The 23,103-nt window shown below is 44.4% G+C and overlaps 1 protein-coding gene across 1 annotated transcript in view; it reads left to right on the forward strand.

Annotated features, from left to right (window-relative positions):
- The window catches only part of FBXL17 (F-box and leucine rich repeat protein 17), a 491,914-nt gene that overhangs the window by 16,058 nt on the left and 452,753 nt on the right, over positions 1-23,103 (forward strand). Inside the window, exons 2-3 of the mRNA XM_080679035.1 lie at positions 7,280-7,402; positions 8,649-8,906. Coding sequence (XP_080535161.1) covers positions 7,280-7,402; positions 8,649-8,906 — 381 coding nt within the window. The remainder of the gene's footprint in view (positions 1-7,279; positions 7,403-8,648; positions 8,907-23,103) is intronic.

The following is a 23,103-nucleotide window of genomic DNA, read 5'->3' on the forward strand; positions in this document are numbered from 1 at the left end:
TTTTCTGGCACCCCCATAATTCTGATGTTGGTATGCTTGAAGTTGTCCCAGAGGCTCCTTACACTATCTTCATATTTTTGGATTCTTTTTTCTTTTTGCTTTTCCGGTTGGGTGTTTTTTTGCTTCTTCATATTTCAAATCTTTGACTTGATTCTTGCGATCCTCTAGTCTGCTGTTAGATCTCTGTATAATATTTTTTATTTCAGTCAGTGTATGCTTAATTTCTAGTTGGTCCTTTTTCATATCCTCAAGGGTCTCGCTAAATTTAATGGCCTTTTCTAGAAAATTCTTGAAAAACCTTATAACCGTGGTTTTGAACTCTATATCCCGTCATTTGCTTTCCTTCATTTCTTTCATTTGTGACCTGTTCCTTTGTCTTTGCATTTTGGCTGCTTCCCTGGGTTGATAGAGTGGCTTTGTGTGGTAGGTGTCCTAATGGGCCCAGTGGCTCAGCCTCCCCCAGTTACCTGAGGTGGACACTCTTGGTGCACCCCTTTGTGGGCTCTGTGCACAGTTTTGTTTTAGTTAAGCCTTGATCGTTGTTGGTTATCACTGGAAGGAATTGACCTCCAGGTCAATTGGCTGTGAGGATCAGCTGTGTCTACACTGGGAGAACTTCTGTGCTGGAGACACTCTTATGAAACAAGACTTGCAAAAGCCTCTGTGCTCAGCTTGGATGGGGCAGAGTCTCAGGGCAGAGCAGACAGCATTGGTTTCCCGTCAGCCCTGCCCTAATAGGCCCCCGTGTCTCAGTGTCTCGTGGTAATCGCTGCAAGCACCTCTGAGAGAAAGCCGCCCTTGAGTTCCGCCCACCGCCAGACAGTCCAGTTTCTCCTCGAATGAGTCTGGGTCTCCAGAGTCTCGCCCGTAACTGGAGTTCAGTGCAGTCCGGAGCTTTTGTCTCCCTCCCGCTTGAGAAAGCCAGCCGCATACTTAGTTGCCCGCCCTCTCTGAGCACGCACCTTGGTATCTCTGCCTTCCACAGTTCCTCTGAATCTCAGTTTGCTTTTCTCTTTCCTGACAGTCCATTTTCACCCCGTATGAGTCAGTCCCCAGAGTCTCTCCCGGAACTGGAGTTCAGTGTAGTTGGGAGCTTTTGTCTCCCTCCCGCTTGAGAAAGCCAGCCGTTCACTCAGTTGCCAGTCCTCTCCGTGCACGCGTCTCAGTACTTCTGCCTCCTGCAGCTCCTCTGAGTCTCAGTGTGCTTTTCTCTTTCCTTCTAGTTGTAGAATTTCCACTCAGCCAGCCTTCCTGTGGTTCTGGATGATGTCCGTTTTGTCTTTTAGTTGTAGTTTTGAAATGGTTGTGCGAGGCAGCAGTTTAGGTGTTTACCTATGCCGCCATCTTGGCTTCTCCTCCATCTTAATTTCTGGCTTACTGTGAAACTATTGACATTGCAGGAGGCCCTGGGAGTGTCTAGCAGAAAGCAGGGGCCAAAGCCGACTTGAAAATGGCTAAGCCTGAATGTGCTCTTTCCAACCCACACAGAGATTATGGATCTACACAAATACATGGTGTTTCATTTGCCTGGAGTATTCAGTGCAGTAACATGCAGTACAGATTTGTAGCCTTGGAGCAGCAGGCTATACCGTATAGGCTAGGTTTTTTAGTAGGTTATATCATCCAGGTTTGTATAGTCTATGATATTTACATGACAAAATCACCTAATGATACATTTCTCAGAATGTATTCTTGTTAAGTGATTTGTGACTGTGTTTAGTTATGTTCTTAGCATTTGCCCCAAAGTTTATAATTAACAGCATAATTTATAACAATTTCATTTTGATTAATATTGTTCGGTTGGTCTGAAGCCTGTTAATGGGAGTGTCCTTGGTCAGAAATGCCTACAGTGCTTGCCCAGGCACACCTCTGTCCTAGCAAGCTCGAGACATTTCCTCCAGCAGGGCCCTTATTTATGTTTGGGCCTGCTCTTTTGGTTCTTAACTATGATTGCAGGATACACTTTAGCAAGGAACCATTGGGGAACTTTGAGGGACAAGATTTATTACTTGCAGATTCTGGAGGGCATAGGATACACTCAAGGCCCACATAGCCAGGTCATAGTTAGAGAGAGAATGTGGATTTGGGGCTCTGCCTTTAGTAAGGTTCAAGGGTGGGGTGTCTAGGGTTTTGCGGGTTTACTTTAATGGGCAAACTTAAAGCACAAGAGCAGGATTTAGGGCAGGAATTAGAGCAGGAAGAGAGAAATGAGGCCACTCAAGGTTACCCAGGCCTTTCTGAAGGTCAGACCTTCATGGGTGGTGGTGACCTAGTTCCTTATCTGGTTGTTTTGCTAGGAACTGTGTCATATAACTAACAATATGCTTATTCAAGATTGATGTATTTTGAAATAGATGTCTTGGCAATCAAAAGCTTGATGCCAGGCATTTAAACTTCAAATACCAATTTAGTGTTAATCCTCATATATAAAAAGCCAGGGGCCATCACGACCGAAACAACTGTACGAACGACCGAACAACAGGCTGCATGGGGCGACAAGGCCGGCAGGGGCATTAGTGAGGGGCGACCAAACGACTAAGCAGCAGGCTGCGTGGGGCGACCAGGCTGGCAGGGGGGTTGGTGAGGGACGACCAAATGACTGAACAGCAGGCTGCATGGGGCCACCAGGCTGGCAGTGGGGAAAGTTGGGGGTGACCAGACCGGTGGGGGGGGGGGCAGATACAGGTGAACAGGCTAGCAGGGGGGCAGTTGGGGGTGACCATGCCTCGGGGGGGGCAGTTAGGGGAAATCAGGCAGGCAGGCAGGTGAGAAGTTAGGAGCCAGCAGTCCCAGATTGTGAGAGGGATGTCTGACAGTTGGACATCCCTCTAGGGGTCCAGATTGGAGAGGGTGCAGGGTGGGCTGAGGGGACTCTGCCCCCCCCCCCCATGCACGAATTTCGTGCACCAGGCCTCTAGTGGTATATAAAAACGTTTCTATGTTTATGTTGTTACTAGAGGCTCGGTGCACTTAATTCGTGCACGGAGGGGGGGGTGTCCCTCAGCCCAGCCTGCACCCTCTCCAATCTCGATCCCTCTCACAATCCAGGACTGCTGACTCCCAACTGCTCTCCCGCCTGCCTTCCTGATTGCCCCTAACTGCTTCTGCCTGCCAGCCTGATCACCCCCTAACCACTCCCCTGCCAGCCTGATTGATGTCTAACTGCTCCCCTGCCAGCCTGTTTTCCCCTAACTGCCCTCCACTGCAGGCCTGGTCACCCCTAACTGTCCTCCCCTGCAGGCCTGGTCACCTCTAACTGCCCTCCCCTGCAGGCCTGGTCCCTCCCAACTGCTCTCCCCTGCAGGCCTGGGTCCCTCCCAACTGCCTTTCCCTGTAGGCCTGGTCGCCTCCAACTTCCCTCCTCTGCCGGCTTGGTCACCCCTAACTTCCCTCTCCTGTAAGCTTGATTGCCCCCACTGCCCTCCCTTGCAGGCATGGTCCCTCCCAACTGCTCTCCCCTGCTGGCCATCTTGTGGTGGTCATCTTGTGTCCACATGGGGGCAGGGTCTTTGACCACATGGGGGCAGCCATCTTGTGTGTTGGAGTGATGGTCAATCTGCATATTACTCTTTTATTAGATAGGATAGAGGCCTGGTGCACGGGTGGGGGCCAGCTGGTTTGCCCTGAAGCGTGTCCCGGATCAGGGTGGGGGTTCCCTTGGGGTGTGGGGTGGGCTGGGTGAGGGGCCTGTGGTGGTTTGCAGGCCGGCCATGCCCCCTGGCGACCCAAGCGGAGGCCCTGGTATCTGGGGTTTATTTATCTTCTACAATTGAAACTTTGTAGCCTGGAGTGGAGCCAAGCCTTCTGCTTGCTCCGTGGCGGCAGCCATTTCTGTTTGGGTTTATGTATCTTCTATCATTGAAACTTTGTAGCCTTGAGTGGAGGCGTAGGCCGGCAAGGGCAGGTGGAAAGCTTGGCTTCCTCCATTGCCAGGGAAACCCAAGCCTCCCTCCTGCTCTCTGTGGCCATAGCCATCTTGGTTGGGTTTATTTGCATATTCACTCCTGATTGGCTGGTGGGCGTGGCTTGTGGGTGATGGTTAATTTCATATCACTCTTTTATTAGATAGGATTGCTACATATGTTTTGTGTTCATACGATTAACATAGATTTCTAATTATTATTTTATGTGGTTGTCTTTTCAATCCTTTAGAATTGGAGTAAAAGCCAAAAATACATTAATACTGAATTTTATATTTACCTGCATAAATACTTACCTTTATTGGTGTTCTTTATTTTTTTGCGTGTGCATTCAAGCTACCGGGCTTTCAAGTGCTCCTTCCTTTCAGTCTGAAGGATTCCCTTTAGCATTTCTTGTAGGTAGGTCTACTTTTGATAAAATCCCTCAATGTTCATTTATCTGGAAATATCTTAATTTTGCCTTCATCTTTGAAGGATAATTTTGCTAGATATAGAATTCCTGATTTAGAGTTCTTCTTTCAGCACCTTAGGTATGTTATCCCATTGCCTGCTGGCTTACATGGTTTCTGTTGAGAAATCAGATGTTAATCTGATTGAAAATCTTTTGTATATAATGAATTGCTTTTCTCTGGTTGCTTTCAGGGTTCTCTCTTTGTCTTCTGACAATTTGATTATAATGTGTCTTAGGTAGATCTCTTTGAGTTAATCCTATTGGGATTCATTGAGTTTTATGACTGTCTAGATTTATCAGCTTTGCTAGGGATCAGAAATGTTATCCTTAGACTGAGATTTCTATCTCATTTTCCTTGGCCTGTGATTTCATTGTTACCTCAGTTTTCAAAGACTTTGCTGTGCAACTTTGGGTTTCTTCTGCACATGTGTAGCTTTGTGGTTAACTCAGGTTTTTTTTTTTGTTTTTTTTTTCACTGAATTAGGGGTGCTCTTTTCAGATCTCTCCTTTGATCATTCCTTCCCACTCTGTGACCTAGTGATCTCTTCTCCTGGTTCTCTAGATAGAAAGATGGAGTTTCCCTCAGAGTTATATCATGTGTTATATGCCTGTGCTGCTATATGGATTTGCAGAACTTGGGCTGTTTACATGATGAAACGGTAAGAAAAAGGTAATGGAGGATCCTCTCACACTCTTTGGTCCCCAGAGTTTTTTCCTGGATCTTCTGGTCAAAAGATGGGCTTACGGAATTTTAGGTGCCTGCACAGCTGCCACATTGCAGCTCTGTGACTGAGGCTGAATTTGGGACATGGCCAGTAGAGAGAATAGGGAAAAGTGAAAGAAAAGAAAACCCCAAAATGGGGACTCTTCCCACATTCTGTGTTTCACAGAGGCCCCCCTTATGTCCTGAGAGATGACTTTCTCTTTTTGTTTTCATTAGTTATGCCTGCCATGTAGTTCTGTGCAGGGGCCATCCTCAGTTCCACACTGGTAGAGAAAAGGAAAAATAACTAATTCCTGTTATTGGTCATTCTTTAATTTTAGCTCACCTCCCCAATCCATATGTTATTAATCTTTTGGAGTCCCGAGGTAATTTCATTTGCTATGTTGTCCAGTGGTTTTAGTTGTCATGAATGGGGGTGAAGGACTGTAGTGGGCTTAACAACATCCCTGCCAATGATTCTTAAGCCTGTTTCCACTTAACCCTTGGAGGACAAAAAATAGTTGTGAAAGAACAGCAGTTGGCAGTTGTTTTCCCAATGCTCAAGATTTAAACATAGTAGAGAATCCTAGCTTAGATTTCTGTAACATTTGATTGTATAGCGTTATCATTTTAGGTCACAGTTAAAGGAATCATACCATTTACTCTGTTCCAAAAACTTTATGTTTACTCCTTTAGTCCTCACAATAACTCCATCAGGTAAAAACTATATTATTCCCATTTTATAGATAAGGAGCTTGAGGTACAGAGAAGTTAGGTAGTTTGCCAAAGATTACATAGATAATAAATGGTAAAGCCATAATTCAAACCAGATAAAACAATATAGTGTACAGCACCTGTTCTAATTAAAATTTTCAAATTTTATTTAATATTATGGAAATCTTCATGTACAGACCAAAGTAGAAAATAATGAACTCCCCATGTATCATTCCACTAATTTCAATAGTTTTTCAGTATTTTGCCTTTTTCAGTTTATCTTTCGCTATTTTTTAATAAAGTATCAGAAAGCAAATTTTATATATTCACCATAACACTAAAGTTTGTATCTAAAATGGATAACTTTAAAAAATAATATAACCACAGTAACACTATAACCACAATAATATTATAACAACCATAAAAGTTAGAAATAATTTTTGTTAAATCATTTACTATCTCTTTTATGTTCAGTTTTTATCTGATTGTCTCTGAAGTATCTTATAGTTGGTTCAATTCAGGATCTCAATATGGTCCACAATTGTATTTGTGATAATGTCTCTGAATTTTAAAAAATCAATATTGGTCCTAACCCTGACCATTGAAAAATAATTTTTACTTTTAAAACTCTTTTAAAAATAAGCATTTAATTTTGGAATAATTTTAGGCAGAAAAGTTACAAAGGTGGTACAGACTCCTCATACACTCCTCACGCACTTTCAGTTTCCCCTAAATTAATTACCTTACATTACTATGATACCTTTGCCAAAGTGTGAGATCAGCATCACATGTTTTTGTGCTTTAAAGTAAATGGCCTTTTTCCAGTTCAGGATGGCATTAGTTGTCATTCCTCCTTATTCTCCTCTTGTCTTTGATACTTTCTCAGCCTTTCTTTGTTTTTCGTGATCTTGATTTTTTGAGGAGTCCTCATCACATATTTTATAGAATGTTCTATATTTGGGATAAGTGATAGTTTTTTGGGGATTAGAATGGATTTATGAAATTCTGGAAAAAATATTGTCAAGGTAAAATGTCCTTTTTATGACATTAAAAAAAATCATATAAAAAGTTCACCTGGTTCTAAGGTCAAAACTATAAAACAAGGTATCTTCAGAGTAGTCTCACTTTCATCCCTTTCTCCTTCCTAGCCTTTTCTCCCTTCCCTTCATTAAAGATGAGTTTTTTTTAAAAATTAATTTTTGGCCTATCCTTTTAATTTTTTTAAATGTTGGCAAACACACACACATGTACACACTCATGCACGTATCCCCCTGCTCTCCTTTGCTCCTTTTCTTACGTGAAAGGTAATGTTGGTCCATGTTTTTTACTCCCATACCATGTTTTTCTCTTTAGGACAGTCTCTAACAAAGACTCTTCTAATAATGGCTACTTGTATTCAACATGTTTTTGTGCTTTAAAGTTAATTTTTTTCTAACAAATAAAAGCCTTCAAAATGTTTAAGCATATACATGGCTTCTTTTATATTCACAGATATTTTCCAATTTATCCCTGGATGAACGTTGCCTTTCTGCATCGTTGGTTTGCAAGTACTGGCGTGACCTTTGTTTAGATTTCCAGTTTTGGAAGCAGCTGGATCTTAGTAGTCGTCAGCAGGTATATGTAATCTAATTCTCAGAAACACTCAATTGGATTTATTAAAAAAACTTTATTCCTCTTCAGAAATTACATCTTTCATGTTGTAGTTTCTCAAGATAATTCAAATGACTATAATCTGTAATTCTGTGCTTTAGTATTTTTGTATGTGAATTTAAGTTAAAAACTAGGTTCTTATGGTCAAGAAGATAATTTCTAGTTTGGATTGGTAATTTTGGGTTGCTTCTTAATCCTCTTTGTTTTAATCCTGTTCATTACCCCTTTAAAACAATTAAACTTTCTTCTATTTGGAAGGGTCATATCATGAATAACAGTTTAATAGTAGAAAATGATGGCAAATGTTTATATAATACTGCCGATGTGTCATATACTGTTCTACTGGCTTTTACGTATTAATTCATTTTATCTTCTTAATAACCTTATGAGTTGCACTATTATTATCCCTATTAATATATTATTATTACAATATTAATAATACTAGCCTTATACTGTTATTATAGATGAAGTAATAGAAGCAAAATGGGATAAGATAACTTATTTGTTTTAATTTTACTTACGAAGAATTTTCTAATCCTCCTCATTGCCTGGCTGCCCAAAATATTTATATGCTGGCATATGTTAAGAAAAAAAAGAGTTAATAGTGTTTATTGCAAACCATTTGCAATTCTTCTTTTAAACTTGTTTGCCAATACTTGACATTGGAAATATATAAAAATATCCAATAAGAATAGGATTTTTTTAGAGTACTAAAATTGCTCTAAATCCTTCTATGATATTGTTAGTAGTGGTGTGCTGGTAAATGTGTAACAACTGGCTTTTGAAAATGAATGAACAAATAAAAAGCCCTAATTTGTAATATTTGCCATTTTCTGTGATCTGAATACTCTGACTGTAGTTAATTTCAAGCTACCAATTTGATGTCACTGCATGTAGTGATGTCATCGATTTGGAAAGAAGTACATATTATGCATCTTGTGAGTTGGAATAAGCCAACTCCCAACATAACCACTATCACTCAAGAAATTCCAAGGTTTTAGGAGCTCTGTTCAAGGACCCAGAGACAAAAGCCAAATATGTTTTTTATTATACCACAGTTCTTGTTATGCTTTAATGTTAAGTAGAAAGATTTTCTTTCAATTGTGGTTTTCATGCAGTAATCTAATTATATTGTTTATTGGGGGAAATTTAATAAAACAATAGAAAATAAGTTTCTACATTAAATTTATTGCTTTTTTTTCTCTCACAGGTCACTGATGAATTATTGGAAAAAATTGCATCAAGGAGTCAAAATATAATTGAAATCAACATTTCTGATTGTCGCAGTATGTCTGATACTGGCGTATGTGTTCTAGCATTTAAGTGTCCTGGACTTCTTAGGTATACAGCCTATAGGTGTAAACAGCTTTCTGACACCTCCATTATTGCAGTTGCCTCTCACTGCCCTTTACTTCAGAAAGTTCATGTGGGCAACCAGGACAAACTTACTGATGAAGGACTCAAACAGGTAAATTTTAGCATCTAAACTCAAAATGTCTTCTTGTAGCAGCACTTTAAAAGATTTGTTGTGTTAAAAATAATTCCAGGAGACTAAAAGAAGTTGTCCTTTTTTAATGCATACATGAATATTTGTTTGGGTTAGTGTGCACTTGTTATAATTGATAAATTAACACGCTTGTGTTTTGGAGTGAGTACCTGAATTTCTCTAACCAACCATTTTTTTAAATTTATTTTTTTTGTTACTTAAATTTTGTACCAAATTTTGCTTTAGGTAACAATAGTATGTATTTTTGGGTTAGCATGGAACTTTAAAAATTAACCTTCAATTTTCCTTTTATGTTACTAAACTAGAGGCCTGGTGCACGAAATTCATGCATGGAGTGGGCAGGTGTCCCTCAGCCCAGCCTGCACGCTCTTTAGTCTGGGACCCCTCAAGGGATGTCCGACTGCCCATTTAAGCCCGATCCTGGTGGGATTGGGCCTAAACGGGCAGTCAGACATCCCTCTCACAATCCAGAACTGCTGGCTCCCAACCGCTTGCCTGCTTGCCTGCCTAATTGCCCCTAACTGCTTCTGCCTGCCAGCCTGATCACCCCCTAACCACTCCCCTGCTGGCCCGATTGCCCCTAACTGCCCTCCCCTGCCAGCCCGATTGCTCCTAACTGCCCTCCCCTTCAGGCTTGGTAACCCCTACCTGCCCTCCCGTGCCGGCCTGGTCACCCCTAACTGCCCTCCCCTGCCAGCCTGGTCGCCCTCAACTGCTCTCCCCTGCAGGACTGGTCCCTCTCAATTGCCCTCCCCTGTAGGCCCAGTCACCCCTAACTGCCCTCCTCTGCTGGCCTGATCGCCCACAACTGTCCACCCCTGCTGGCCATCTTGTGGTGGCCATCTTGTGTCCACATGGGGGCGGTCATCTTTGACCACATGGGGGCGGCCATCTTGTGTGTTGGAGTGATGGTTAATTTGCATATTACCCCTTTATTAGATAGGGTAACATGCTTATATGCTTTGAAATACCTGTTTTAAGGTATAAGTGAAGTAGAAAATGAAGTAGGGAGTAGAATATGAAGAAAAGTGATAATTATCCATATTTATTAGCTTAATAATTGGATTAAAAATAGTATCATGATATATTTTATGTTTGATCCACTCCCTTTGGCAATGGTTTTTAAGGTTTCTTGTCAATGAATATTGAATAGATTCTATATGGCAAACCCTGGATTTGTGAAAATTTTGAATATTTGATAGTGTTTCCTATTACTATACGAGGTACTTTTTGTATTTTTAAATTTAGCTCTTGCAATAACTTTGCAAAATAGTTGATATTAAACTCATTTTGTAAAGGAAGAAATTAGGGCATAGAGAGATTGATGAGTTTGCCTAATGTTTAGCAAGTGCTTGAGCTGAGAATTAGCCTGGATTCTCCAAAGCTACTATTGTCTTTCCACATTTCCAGCCAGTAGACTGTACTCTTCTGGACCTTAAATAAGGAAGAGGCCCTGCACATTACCACTCTCCCTACAGTACCCTTACCAACATTTTTTGAAAGAATTCATTAATAATTCCACTTAAGAACTTTGTCAGGAATAATGTTTAAATTTAGAATTGGGATGCACTTCCCAATAAAAAAGAGTGTCAGTAAAGTCCTAGATTTAAATCTGATCTGAGATGAACTTAGAAATAAAAATGAAGATCCCTAAATTTAAAGACTACATATGAATTAACTGACAACTTTGAGACTAAGTAAATCTTCCCTAGAATGGTGAGGTATTTTAGAACCCATTAATTTATGATAGATTAGATGTTTGCTTCAGATTTGCATGGTGTCTGAATTATGAATTAGTTATATATAAGGTAGTAATCTAATAGAAGTAGTAAAACAATCTGAATATTTTTCATTCTGAAGTAATTCTTTTCTTTTAAGTGACTGCCTTACAGTAAGTAATTACATAGTAACCTTATTGCAGTGTGGAGAGTAATAATTTCCTATGCTTAAGACTGTGCAATAGCAAGGGTCTCCTATTTTAGCCTCTTTCTTCTGATGAAATGCTATTGTGGTATAGTAGAAAGAAAATGCCTTTTGTATATATACTAGAGGCCCGGAGCCTGAAATTTGTGCACGGAGGGGGGTTTCCCTCAACTCAGTCTGCACCCTCTCCAATTGGGGACCCCTTGCGGGATGTCCGACTGCCATTTTAGGCCTGATCCCAGGTATTGGGCCTAAACCGGCAGTCAGACATCCCTCTCACAATCTGGGACCACTGGCTCCTAACTGCTCACCTGCCTGCCTGATTGCCCCTAACTGCTTCTGCCTGCCAGCCTTATCACCCCTAATTGCCTTCTCCTGCAGGCCTGACGTCACCCCCAACTGCCCTCCTCTGCTGGCCAATTTGGTTCTGATTGGTCAGTTCCTATGCCAGCGTCAAAAGCTTCACCTCCTAGGCAGCCATTGGCTCCCCACAGCACCCAGATTTGGTTCTCATTGTTCAGTTCCTATGCCAGTCAGCGTCAAAAGCTCCACCTCCTAGGCAGCCATTGGCTCCCCACAGCACCCAGATTTGGTTCTCATTGGTCGGTTCCTATGCCAGTCAGCATCAAAAGCTCCACCTCCTAGGCAGCCATTGGTTCCCCACAGCACCCACCTTTGGTTCTGATTGGTTGGTTCCTCTGCCAGTAAGCATCTCCAGGCCTATCTCTGGGCCTGATCAAAGAGGCGGGGCTTAACAGCAGCCCCCTTGGAGGCCAGGAGAGAAAGAAAAGCCTGGCTGCTGGCGAAGATCAGAAAGAAAGAGGGAGAGAAAGAGAGAGGTAAGTACACTGATCAACAGCTTCCACTGAGGCTGCACATCAGACCCTGACTCACTTTCTGGGTCTCAGCCACCTGAGCAGTCAGTGTTGGGTCCCCAGGCTGCGGCTGGGCAACCCAGCGCTGACTTCCGGATGGTCTGCGTTTGGTCGCAGGCTCGGCCCCTTCCCAAGTCCCAGGCTTTAGGCTTGGGAAACGCCCCCCCCCCCCCCCCCCCCCCGCCCCTCCGATCGCAGGCTCGGCCACTCCGATGGCCTGCTGGGAGTGACCTGGGTACCGAGGAGGTTCCCAGGACCCAGGTATGTATGTAAATTAACCTCCATCTTTGTTGGGTTAATTTGCATACTCACTCTGATTGGCTGTGGGCGTAGCGGAGGTACGTCAACTTACATGTTTCTCTATTATTAGGTAAGGTAATAGAAATAAAAGTTTTATGAAGAAGTGTGTAGCTTTATGTACAGTACACATTGATATTTTCTATTCTATACTACAGGGTGGGCAAAAGTAGGTTTATTATAACATTGTGACGTTCTTTTGAGTTAATAAAGCTATTGTAATAATCATAACCTGCATGTACTTTTTAAAAATATATTTTTATTGATTTCAGAGAGAAAGGGAGAGGGAGAGAGAGACAGGGACATCAATGATGAGAGAGAATCACTCATTGGCTTCTTCCTGCACACCCCACACCGGGGATCGAGCCTGCAACCTGAGCATGTTCCCTGACCGGGAATTGAACCATTAACTCCAGGTTCATAGGTCAACACTCAACTACTGAGCTGCGCTGGCTGGGCCTGCATATCTTTTTTTCCATGCAACTAACTATAAGCTTACTTTGCTATCCCTGTATTATTTTAAATAAATATTGGCCTTGATCCACTTAGGAAATTAATTTCATGATCCAGTGATATTTGATAAGTTCTGCTGTGGAAGTGTATTATAGTTTTAGTGAATTAACAACTTAAAAATATCTATATAATAAAGAGCCAGGGTCATAACGACCATTACGATCAAAAGCTCAACCAGACCGGAAGGCAGTGCTAGGTTGCCGTTGCGACCCAGCACTGACTGGGGCCATTGCTGGCACCCCGACCCAGCACTGACTGCCTACAGGGCTGCAGATCAGGCCCGGAGAGAGGCCTGCAGAGAGAGAGGCAGGGTCTGATCTGTAGCCTCTGTGGCAGCCGTTGATCAGAACTTGCCTCTTTCTCTCCTTGCCTGGCCAACAGCCATGCCTCCATTTCTCTCCAGGCCTCCATTGGGGCTGCTGATCAGCTCCGCCTTTCTGATCAAGTCCCATTGATAAGGCCAGAGACACTGACTGGCATAGAAACTGACCAAATCTGGATGAATGTAGAGAGCCAGTGGCTGCCTAGGAGGCAGAGCTTTTGATGCTGACTGGCATAGAAACTGACCAATCAGAACAAAATCTGGGTGAATGTAAGGAGCCAATGGCTGCCTGGGAGGCGGAGCTTTTGACGCTGACTGACATAGAAACTGACCAATCAGAACCAAACCTGGGTAAACTGTGAGGGACCAATGGCTACCCAGGAGGTGGAGCTTTTGATGCTGACTGGCATAGAAACTGACCAATCAGAACCAAATTGGCCAGCAGAAGAGGGCAGTTGGGGGTGAGATCAGGCTGGCAGGGGAGGGCAGTTGAGGGTGAGATCAGACTGGCAGGGGAGGGCAGTTAGGGGTGATCAGGCAGGCAGAGGCAGTTAGGGATGATCTGGCCAGCAGGGGAGAGCAGTTAGGGGTGAGATCAGGCTGGCAGGGGAGGGCTGTTGGGGCAACCAGGCTGGCAGGGGAGGGCAGTTGGGGGCGAGATCAGGATGGCAGGGGAGGGAAGTTGGGGGTGAGATTAGGCCAGCAAGAAGCAAGGGAGGGCAGTTAGGGGTGATCAGGCAGGCAGAGGCAGTTGGGGGTGAGATCAGGTCGGCAGGGGAGAGCAGTTGGGGGCTCAATCAGGCCGACAGGCAGGCAGAGGCAGTTAGGGGCGATCAGGCAGGCAGGCAGAGAGGTTAGGGGCAATCAGGCAGGCAGGCAGGTGAGTGGTTAGGAGCCAGTAGTCCCAGATTGTGAGAGGGGTGTCTGACCGCCAGTTTAGGCCCACAGGGATCGGGCCTAAACTGGTGGTCGGACATCCCCCGAGGGGTCCCCTTTTGGAGTGGGTGTAGGCTGGACTGAGGGAACCCCCCTCTCCGAGTACAAATTTTGTGCACCGGTCCTCTAGTATAGTAAACTAGTGACCCGGTGCATGAAATTCGTGCACATTAAAAGGGGATTAATTAGAGGAAATAATTTAATATTGTCATTTGCCCTTTCTCTATAATAGAAGTGTCAGAGATGAAAGAAAATTAGTAAAATGTATATGAAAACCTTCATCCTGTCAGAGTCTGGGGCTCACCACGGGACCCAGAGTCAAGTCCCCACCCACCCACATGCACCTCAAAAATCGTGTGAGACCCAGACCTGGCCGGCCCCGCTGTGCTCCCCTATTGGGTTAGATCCAGACCCGGCCAGTCCCACCCTTGTCAAGCCCTGCTGGGCAGGGGGCGTAGCCTCAGGTCCCCTGGCCCGGCGCCAGGATGTGGCCTGAGGTTCCCCAGCCCAGACCGGGGCAGGGGGCGTGCCTTGAGGTCCTCCATCAAGCCCCACCAGGTGGGGGACACGGCCTGAGATCCCCTGTCAAGCCCTGCTGGGTGGGGGGCATGGCCTGAGGTCCCCTGTCAAGCCCCGCCAGGCGGGGGTGGGGGGCGCAGCCTCATGTCCCCTGGCCCAGCACCGGGATGGGGGCGCAGCCTCAGTTCCCCCACCGGCAGGGGTGGCGCAGCCTCAGGTCCCCCGTCAAGCCCTGCTGGGCAGGGGCATGGCCTGAGTTCCCCTGACCCAGCACAGGGGGTGCACCTTGAGGTCCCCCGTCAAGCTCTGCTGGGTGGGGGGCATGGCCTGAGGTCCCCTGTCAAGCCCAGCCAGGCAGGGGGGTTGCAGCCTCAGGTTCCCTGGCCTGGTGCTGGGGCGGGGGGAGCAGCCTGAGGTCCCCTAGCCCAGCACCAGGACAGGAAGCGCACCTTGAGGTCCCCGTCAAGCCCTGCTGGGTGGGGGGCATGGCCTGAGGTCCCCTGTCAAGCCCTGCTGGGTGGGGAGTGCGGCCTGAGGTCCCTCGGCCTGGCGCTGGGGCGGGGGGAGCAGCCTGAGTTCCCCTAGCCCAGCACCAGGATGGGAAGTACACCTTGAGGTCCCCTGTCAAGCCCCACGGGGGCAGGGGAGGGTGTAGCCTCAGGTCCCTGCTGATGGCTCGTTAAGGCTCCTTATGGGAACTTGGCCTCAGCTGTGGGTGCAGCCATCTTTGTGATGGAGTGATGGTCAATTAGCATATTCCCTCTTTATTAGATAGGATAAAAGGCCTAGAATGAACTATTTATAATTTATGAATTTTCTTGGGATTATTATTTTTTTACTCATAAACAGACATTATTGAATTGTTGTTTCTACAGATCAAGTTGCAAGATGGTTTTTTTTCTCTCCTGTTAGTAAACACTGACAAATGTTTTAGAATGCAATGCATATACTTTATTGATAATGTTTTACAGTGTACTTCCATCATAACTATAATTTTAATTGACTAGCGAATACTATGTGAAAGTGTTTTGTTTTTTTTTTGAGTTCTGTTTACAAAAGCGTTTACATAAAGTATTTTTTTATATATATATATATTATTGATTTTTTACAGAGAAGAAAGGAGAGGGATAGAGAGTTAGAAACATCGATGAGAGAGAAACATCGATCAGCTGCCTCCTGCACACCTCCTACTGGGGATGTGCCCACAACCAAGGTATGTGCCCTTGACCGGAATCGAACCCGGGACCCTTCAGTCCGCAGGCTGATGCTCTATCCACTGAGCCAAACCGGTTTCGGCTACATAAAGTATTTCTATTTGGAGTTCTAAGGGATTTAAAATTTAATATTTTAATAATTGCATTTTACTTAATAATATTTCTCAAACTTATGGTGAAATGCCTAAAAGTCAGGCTGTTTTTGGCTGAATACTGTGTGTGTTTCTTTTGTAAAATACCACCATGAATATGGTATTTTTCTTTTTATAAAAATAACTGCTAATAATTGTTCCAGTGGAATGTGTTTCTATCATGCTCATCTCATAAAACTACAATCACATATTATGGGGAAGAAACAGCTAGTTAATTAAAAATAGTAGGTTATTTAATTTTTTTTAGTATTATATTACCATTTGGCCCTTGCCAGAAAACAAGAGATCGCAGTAGCCAAATCAATCTAAGAAATTGTATCCTTTAAGTTAATATTTTATGTGACTCTTTGTATTTTATTTTAGCAGTATAACATCTCAATCCAATTCATGGATCTCTGTAGAAATTTCTAGAAATAGTGTCTATAGGCATCTTTTCAAATTAAAAAGGCACACAAATAAATGTTGTTACATTTAGTCTTGCTACATTACAAGATTTTAAGTCTTTAAAAATAAACATACAGAATGATATCAGGAAAACGGCAGAGTGGGCAGCTCCAAAACCACATTTACCCACAGAAACATGAAGAAACAAGCAGAAACTGTTAGAACCAACTTTGCTAGCACTCTGGAAAGCTGACATTGCTTTATAGCAAACAAGTGAATGCTTAACCAAGAAAAGGGCAATTAAAAGTGGTGGGAAAGCTTTGTGGCATTTTGACTTATCAGTGCTCCACACCTTCCCCAGCTTGGCAGCAGGTTTGAAGACAGCAGCTCAGGTACCCAGTGTGGGACTGAGGTTCCTAATTCCAGAGGGAGACAAATGACTGTATTTGTGTATTCTAATCTGCCTGGAGCTTCTTGAGGGACTGATGCATGGTGCTCTGATCTGTTTCACCCAATTCAGAATTTATTCATGGTGGAAAAGCAGTGACCATTGATTGAAAACATTGTGAGGCAAATGAAAAAAAAAAACCAAAAAAAAAAAACAACCCTTCAGATGCTTGGGACAACAGATTATGGCTGATTTATGCAATAGATCACCTATGTCCTGAGAGGAAATGCCAGGGAGAGAATTCCTTTGGGAAATTAGGGCTATCAGAGGTGCCAGTATACATATGGGGGAATTTAGAAAGCCATATGAATATACACTGAGTGGCCAGATTATTATGATCACCTGATGTTTGTAGGCAAATTAGCCATACACTACATCGTATGGGATATGGAAGCCGAAGGCCTGTTCGAACACCTTTGCTGTCTGCAGTTACCAAAATAAAACGTCTTCAATTTGCACAGGAACACAAGGATTGGACAGTCATGGAAAAAAATCATGTGGTCCGATGAATCACGTTTCCAGTTGCATCATGCAGATGGCAGAGTGAGAATTTCGCGGAAACAGCATGAAAGCATACACCCCACATGCATGAGTACAACTCTTCAAGCTGGTGGGGGTAGTGTTATGGTTTGGGGCATGTTTTCCTGGCATGATTTGGGCCTTTTAATTCGTGTGGAACAGCGTCTGAATAGCACAACATACCTAAGTATCGTTGCTGATCAAGTTCATCCTATCATGTTGATGGTGTATCCCAATGGAGATGGCTTCTTCCAACAAGACAATGCACCATGCCACGGTGCTTGTGTTGTGCAGGAGTGGTTTCAAGAACATGAGGGAGACTTTACCTTGCTTAGGTGGCCCCCACAATCACCAGATCTCAATCCAATTGAGCATTTGTGGGACAAAGTTAAAAGAGCCATCAGGCAGCTGGTTCCACAACCATCAAATTTCACAGAACTGGACAGTGCTATTCATAAGGCATGGTATCAGGTTCCTCGCATCACTTTTCAACATCTTGTGGAGTCAATGCCAGGAAGGATCGCCGCAGTATTGAAGGCAAAAGGTGGCCCAATGAAGTACTGATGGGGTGGTCGTCATAATCTGGCCACTCAGTGTATGTTCTAGGGCAGGACTAGTGCTTGGGAAAGGCTTGGGAAAACATTAAACTGCCTTGGAAGTTAAGACCAATGCAGTGTTGTAAACGGCATTGCTGTGTGTTAAAGGAGAACCCCAACATAGAACCTGTCTGTAAGGACTAGGGGAAGTATTTTTTTTTTGATGTGTGTGTTTTCAATTTTATCTGGTATTGTTTTTAAGCTCTTGGCATTCAAGAAAATATTTGTTAGAACATTGGTGGAGCCCTGGTTGGTGTTTCTCAGTGGTTAGAGCATTGGCCTGAGCATTGAATGGTTGCAGTTTCGATTCCCAGTCAAGGGCATGTACAAGGGATTGAACCTGTAATTTAGGTATGTGTCCTGACCAGGAATCAAACCCACAACCTTTTGGTGTATGGAATGATGCTTAACCAATTGAGCCTTTCAGCCAGGGCAGTGTTTTGATTTTTAAAAATTATTTATTTGATTTGATAGAGAAAGAGAGAGAGAGGGAAAGAGAGAGAGAGGGAGAGGGAGAAACATTGATTTATTCCACTTGTTTATACATTCATTTGTTATTTCTTGCATGTGTCCTCAGTGTAAATTGAACCCACAACCTTGGCATATTTGGATGACACTCTAACCAAGTGGGCTACTTGACAAGGGCTGGGCTGGCTTCTTTTTAAAAAATATGTTTTTATTGATTTGAGAGAGAGACAGAAACATTGATGAGAGAGAAACTTCAACATTGATTGGCTGCCTCCTGCACACCCCCTGATGGGGATAGAGCCAGAAACCTAGGCATGTGCTCTGACCAGTAATTGAACTGGTGACTTCTCAATGCGTGGGTTGTTGCTCAACCGCTGAGCCACATTGGCCGGGCTGGGCTGGCTTCTTTTAAGTAAAGTGGCTACCAACACCCACTTCATTAAATACTTTCCTTCTGGGTTGACTGGTGGGTGCCCTTGACACGTTCTTGAGTTAGAGGAGAGTTTCTATTCGTAGGCCTCTGATTTGTACTTTTCCTAGGGAACCAGATACTAGAATGGTATTGATAAAAATTTAGACCGTCTTAAAGTGACATACTGGGGTTCTATGTTTTAGGTCCCCTATTTTCTGGGGTGAACAATGAGAGTTAGGATTGTAGAGTGCCAGATACAAGTAGCAATGAAGTACAGGCTGAGTGTGAATGGAGAGCTGTTGTGGGAGTCAAATTCCACAAAGTTAATAACCTCCTTTACCTGGAAGGGCCCTTGGACAGCAGTTTTCCAGTATCCAACCAAGGTGAGTGATGCTATACATCCAGTCAACATCAACCAGAAAGGTGTTCTTATTCGATGATTACTTAGCATTTCAGAGTGTTCCTTAGTAGGATAGAAAGTATTATGGATGTAATTTCTGAGGTGCTTGTAGATTCTTTAGGTACTGACTTCTTGCTAGGATGAAATAAATAAAATTATTTATTTGACACAGGAGGAAAGCACTTATAGCTGAGGGTTTCCTTCCGTGGCACTGGCTCCTGCAGAGGGAGGTTTGTTCTATAGCTGGTGTCTGCCCTGCAAGTTGTGATTCTGTGCATCCACTTTTTGTTCTCTCTCCAATGGTGGGGAACTGGGGTTCCCTGTAACATTTTCTGATGGATATAAGGAGAGTTGTTGATTTTTCAGTGCAGCTTTTTATTTGTTGTTAGGATGGTGTGGCAGCTTCTAAGTTCTTTACGTGCTGCTCTGGAAATCAGACATTGATTTTATTTTTAAAAAGGCATTGCAATTACTGGATGACCACCTTGATTTTGTTTACACTCAGTTTTATGCTTCATATGGTTGATCTGTGAAAAGCCCAAGGTCTCTCCCAAACCTCTCTAACTTGGATGGTCTAGACAAGGCCTTACTCCAGGGCCTGGCTCTGAGGTACCTGTTTGGTGCCTCAGTTGGAGGCCAGGGCTCTTAACATCTCATCATTTTGGCAGGGACAGAGCTACAATGTCTTTAGCACTATCTTCTTGGAGAGAGAATGATGTATTTAGAAGAGTTATACTACTATTAGGTAGAGGACTAATTGTGTTAAATTCAGGGCATGTTAACAGGGATATTCTTACAGGGTTTGGTTGATGCCCTCTGAATGTTTTCTCTGTGGATTATAGACAGATGGTTGTAGCATTGAGACATTTGAACACATCAGCAAACTGGGAAATACCTGGGTATAATGATCGCCTCTAGTGCCTGGATAGTCTGGAACATTAGGACATTTGTGGTTGGGGTAATGGTGATTAGTGCAGAAGGCACTGATTGCAGATGCAGTCTTGCCTATTAGGTCTAAAACAGAATCAGTTTCTGCAGGGAGACTAAATGACAGTAGTTATAATTATAAATGGGGCATTTTCCTCTAACAAGTGGCTTGGGCTTCCATGCTGCTAATGTCCTTTGAGGACAGCTAGACCAAAACATGAGGGTAATCAGCTTAAATCGCTCACTCAGGCTGCAGTAGTATGACTTTACCTGTCTTAACATGAGACTCTGCCATACTTTCTACATACACTGACGTCTAAGACCCTACAAGAATACCTTCATCACTCCTTTTATGTAGATTCTGTTCTATTTCTCAACAGTCTTGGTGGGTGCACTAAGTATTGAGGTCTCTTTATTACCTAGGATCTGAACAAATTGACAAATAAGATAAAAGAATAGTGACAGAGGAAAAGTATCAACTTTATTACTCAGAAAAGATAGATTGGAAAATGTTGTTTGGTGATAGAGTTAAATGTGATTGTTAACTCAATGCTGGATGGTCTGGAACCGTGGTCGGCAAACTGCGACTCGTGAGCCACATGCGGCTCTTTGGCCCTTGAGTGTGGCTCTTCCACAAAATACCACGGCCTGAGTGAGTCTATTTTGAGGAAGTGGCGTTAGAAGAAGTTTAAGTTTAAAAAATTTGGCTCTCAAAAGAAATTTCTATCGTTGTACTGTTGATATTTGGCTCTGTTGACTAATGAGTTTGCCGACCACTGGTCTGGAACATTAGCACACTTGTATTAGAGTAATGGTGATTAGTGCAGGTAGCACTGATTCAGTCTTTCCTGTTATGTCTAAAAGAGAACACCAGTTTCTGCAGTGAGACTAAAGGCTGGGTCTAGACATCCATGTTACTGATCAGGTGGGCCAGACCAGCAGAGCCTGCCTCTGTAGAAGTGGAGGTTGCTTGCTTCCTGTGGGCATTTCTTGCTTTGTTCCTTTTATTTTTTATTTTTTATTTTTTTAAATATATTTTATTGATATTTTACAGAGAGAGGAAGGGAGAGGGATAGAGAGCTAGAAACATCGATGGGAGAGTAACATCGATCAGCTGCCTCCTGCACACTTCCCACTGAGGATGTGCCCGCAACCAAGGTACATGCCCTTGACCGGAATCGAACCCGGGACCTTTCAGTCCGCAGGCCGACGCTCTATCCACTGAGCCAAACCGGTTTCGGCTGCTTTGTTCCTTTTAGAACATCTGTACTGATGCCTTGCTATGGAAGTGGAGGGTTTAGCTCACTGATCCTTCCTTCTCATCTTCCCAACATCATTCTGTTATAGTTTTGGTTAAATAAGTATTCAGTGTGTACATTTTATAATTATGTAACCGACCTTTTTCTCTCTAGAATTTTGTTTTTATTGAAATTAACGAATGTTCCCTTCACTTTAGTTTTTTATAGTCTTAACTAGAGGTCTGGTGCATGAACTGGTGCACAGGTGGGGTCCGGCCGGCTCACCCCCATCATGGATGATTGGGTTGGGCCAGCCAGGGAAAGGGGCTGCGGGAGGTTGGCCAGCTGGCCCCGCCCCTGATCGGGGTGGGAGGGCCAATCGGGGGTGGGCCTGGCTGGGGGGAGGAACCACGGGCAGTTGGCCATCCCCATCCCCATGGGGGGAGGGGCCTGGAGAAGACCCACTGAGCTGGAGCTGAGCATGGGCCCCAGGCTTCCCAGGGAGGATGGCCTCAGCAAGGAAACAGAAACTCCAGAAGGCTCTTCACACAGGCCCTGAGCTCCCTCTGGCCAGGCGGACTCAGAGCTGGTGTCTCTGTGTGTACATTAGACACAGCCTGGCACTCGCCTTTGTCTGTTGGTCAAATCCATTGCATCGAAAAACGTGTTCCCTTTCTTCTCTTTGGGCCCTTACAACAAATACAGGCCAATTGGAAGACACGGGCCCCAGTGGCAGAGCCAGGCCCCACAATCACCTGGACTTTAGGCCTAAGACAACTGGGTAGCAATCTCCATGGAACAGAACACTGTTTTAGAGTCTTAATTCTCCCCTAAAATGTGTCCAGCTGCTCCTCTTTAGCCGGGATAGACTGAACTAAGGAACTAAAGACCGATTTTCCTTTGAGATGGGATCCACTGGGATCTGGCTGGTGGCAAGGCTCCTCACAGGCAGCTGCCTTTCCCCCAAGCTCAGTGTGCTCTGAGCTGGTCCATTTGTGGCGGTGATGGGTCCTAGCCTGCTGATCGGGCGGAGGTCCACAGGATTTCTCTCCACTGCCTTCCTGGCCTCCCAAGCAGTACCCTCTGTCCCGGCGTGCCAGGTGGCTGTTGCTAGAGGCGGGACTCGGAGAGTGAAGGAGCTGGCCCACGACGCAAGGGACCCGCAGGTGGCCAGGCCGTGCCTCCCACCCATTTCTCAGTCTCATATGGATCGGGTTAAAGCCCACTGCCCGATACTGATGCCATGTGGCATGTGAGGAGGGTCACAGCAGGGAGAGGGGCCCCATGACCTGCCAGCCTTGCTAACGATCATCTTGGTTCCCAGTTGATTGAATTTGTCCCACAGAGCCTTCATCTCAAGCTGCATGCTCATGCTGGCCACCTTCACGTTCTTCTTTACCAGTGCCTTAGCGGTGGCCGCTCAACTGGCCCCAGACCTCTTGGGCTTGGCAGCTGCACTGGTGGCCCGGGCATCATAACAACCGGTCATTCTGCTGTAATGGTTGCTGGGCTTTTATTTATTTACTAGAGGCCCATTGCACGACGAGATTCATGCAATAGGCCTTCCTTCCCTTGGCTTCCAGCACCGGTTTTCCTCTGGCACCTGGGACCCAGGCCTTTGCTCCGGCTGGAGTCTGCCGCCTTTGCTGCAAAATCTGGCCAGAGTCTGCCTTCTTCGTCTTCACTGCAGACTCTGGAGTCTGCAGTCTTTGTCTTCGCTGTGGCCAGACAAAGGGATCCTGTAGATAGATCCCTTCGACCCCTGCCCTCCCTCTCATAGCAGGTGTCCTGTCCCGCCCAGCCACCCCGTGCCTGGAACAGCTGGGTGGCCGCCATTTTTCTCCTCCTAATTTGCATATTCCCTCCTGATTGGCTGGTGGGCATAGCAGAGTGATGGTTAATTTGCATGTTTCTCTTTTATTAGTGTAGATTTATTTTTTATTTTCCATGTAATTTTATTTTTCTAATAAATCTTTATTGTTCAGATTATTACAGTTGTTCCTCTTTTTTATCCC

Source organism: Plecotus auritus (assembly GCF_963455305.1).
Source record: "Plecotus auritus genome assembly, chromosome: 7".
NCBI classification, from domain to species: Eukaryota; Metazoa; Chordata; class Mammalia; order Chiroptera; family Vespertilionidae; genus Plecotus; species Plecotus auritus.